Here is a 2,504-nt window from a genome sequence, read left to right on the forward strand (position 1 = left end):
ATGTTGTTGTATAATTTTTTGTGCCATATTATTTGTGCAATGACAACAAAACAATACTAATCTGTCGTTAGATACTGGACACGTCTGATTTAGACATTTTTTAAATAATTATTGATCATGTTCAATACATAATAGTTTAATTGGAAGTATTATAAGTTTTCTTCGTTGTGTGTGAGAGAGACCGCTTTCTCTAGATTTGAAACTATAATCTAATTAGAGTGCAGAGAAAAGAAAACTGCAAAATAAACGCGATTAGTTTCTACTTTTAACTTTTTAATAGGTATATTAATGGAAATAATGTGTGCGTGTATTATAATAAAGAATCACTTACTGCGCAGCTTTGCTCAACGCAGTCAATATTTTTAGAAAGAGTGTAATGTAATACTCTTAGATTAATGAAAACAAATGCTAAATTGTGATTATCTAACTTTCAGCGAATAAATACTTATTTTTAACATTTAATTAATCCAATTATTAAATTCTTTTGTAAAAAATTTTACTTTTGTGTCAATTTGTTAGTGTAAACTGGTCGGAGAAATGACATATATGACTGACTGGTACAATCTACATCACAAAACTGCACGCGATCTCATTCTAATTATCGCCCGATCAAATGATGTAATTAAGTTTACAGCAGGAAAATTATTCCATTTATCTATCACAACTTTTGGTGATGTAAGTTATACAAATACACCTTTTCTTTATTTTATTAAATAGTAAACTAATTTTCCATATATTTTATTAATTATGAAGTATAATCATTTTAAAAGAAGTGGATTGCTGAATTGAATTATCTATTATGTCCATATATTTAATTATATAAGCATGCATAATTAAAAATTTCAAATTTTAATGTATCTTATAGAATGATATATACTGCTTTGCATTGTGTAAAAACAAGCATATTTGTTTCAGGTAATTAAAACTTCTATGGTATATTTAAATTTCTTGCGAACAATGACTATGTAAAACATGGTTAGTGAAAAAACGTAAAGAATATGCATAATATATATTTTGTAGAATACATAAATATATCTTGAAAATAAGATTTAGTAAATAAAATCAATGTTTATGTAAAATCTGAGACTGTTATCAAATTATTTTTAAATGTATCATATAATTTTCTATAATTTTTCTTTCTGTATATGTTATTATATATTTTCTATATGTATACTGAAAAGTACTTATTTTTACTTTCAGCGAAGTTTTATATTTATCAGTTTTAAAAGTATGAGAAGCATGCATATCGAATAAAAAAGAACATCTGGTAATTACAGTGAATTTATGCTTCTCGTGACACGCAACATTTTCTTTGCATAATTGGTATATAAATTCGCAGCGAACAATTATTGATTGGATATGTAACCCTTTCAAAGCAGTTGTAATATCGCGTTATTCATCCAACGTTTTCGAAGGTTTGCTCAGGCTCTACTTCATATTCAACTCTGGTACAATGAACTACCCTTTCGTGACAGTGCATTGCGTGCTTTCATGAAGTGATCATACTGAAAAAAGGCTGATATCAGGTGCTTTCTATCTGGTGACACAAATCGATACAGCATTGTTCCATTTTTCTTTTTATTGCATGAAACAAAAACAGGACAATACTTGTGTGGCAGCAAACGATTAGTTAAATATGTCAAGTGCAGTTTGGAATCGGATACATTAATTTTTTTTCTTTATATACAGGATGTCTCAGACCATCTATATACTCCTTTTATCTCGGAAACAGACACACATTTTAGAAAAAAACGTTTCAGACAAAACTTGAAAGTTACAGTACCGCCGACATTAACATTACGCAAGATATCCAACCGACAGCTAAAACCTTTGTTTAGGATCATGTCTTGGATAATATTTGTTAAGATAGAGGTCACTGGAGATTGTTTCTCTTTCTTTTCATTTTTACATAAAAATAAATTTTCAGTGCAAAAATGAAAATAAGAAAAACTATCATCAATAATCTTGATCTTAACAAAGATTATTCAAGACATGATGCTGAACGACATTCAAGAGGTTTTAACCATCGTCTTGCGTAATGCTAATGCCGGCGATACCCTAACTTTCAAGCCTTATAACTTGAAAAGTACATAATAAAAAATTATTTTATTATAGTGTTTTGGAAAGCTCTCGAGGTGTGCTACAAGAATATGCAATAAAAAATAGGAGGTTTCATTTAAAAAATTCAAAGTGATATTGCTCTGACTTTGATGACACCACCCAAAATCAGACTGATTAGATCACTAAATAGATCATTTAGAATCCCACAATTTTTGTCTGAAACGTTTTTTTTCTAAATGCTTTCCGAGATAAAAGGAGTGGTCTAAGACACTCATATAACTACTGAGAGTATATTGTCATATAAGGAAAGAATAGAATGTAGTAAAAAAAATAAAAATTTTTTAATGTATTTTAGTAAAAAATTAAAAATTTTCTAATATATTTTAGAACATCTCATCATATAATTATGTTTCAATATCATAATGTATACGTAAAGTATTATG

General features: G+C 28.0%; 1 protein-coding gene across 1 annotated transcript in view; it reads left to right on the top strand.

The window, feature by feature from the left end:
* Positions 1 to 969, top strand: part of LOC108749690 (odorant receptor 22c-like) — a 3,792-nt gene extending 2,823 nt beyond the window's left edge. Inside the window, exons 4-5 of the mRNA XM_018488570.1 lie at positions 520 to 675; positions 916 to 969. Of these exons, the coding sequence (XP_018344072.1) occupies positions 520 to 675; positions 916 to 969 (210 nt within the window). The remainder of the gene's footprint in view (positions 1 to 519; positions 676 to 915) is intronic.
* Positions 970 to 2,504: the final 1,535 nt, after the last annotated feature.

Source organism: Trachymyrmex septentrionalis, unplaced genomic scaffold, assembly GCF_001594115.1.
Source record: "Trachymyrmex septentrionalis isolate Tsep2-gDNA-1 unplaced genomic scaffold, Tsep1.0 scaffold31, whole genome shotgun sequence".
NCBI classification, from domain to species: domain Eukaryota; kingdom Metazoa; phylum Arthropoda; class Insecta; order Hymenoptera; family Formicidae; genus Trachymyrmex; species Trachymyrmex septentrionalis.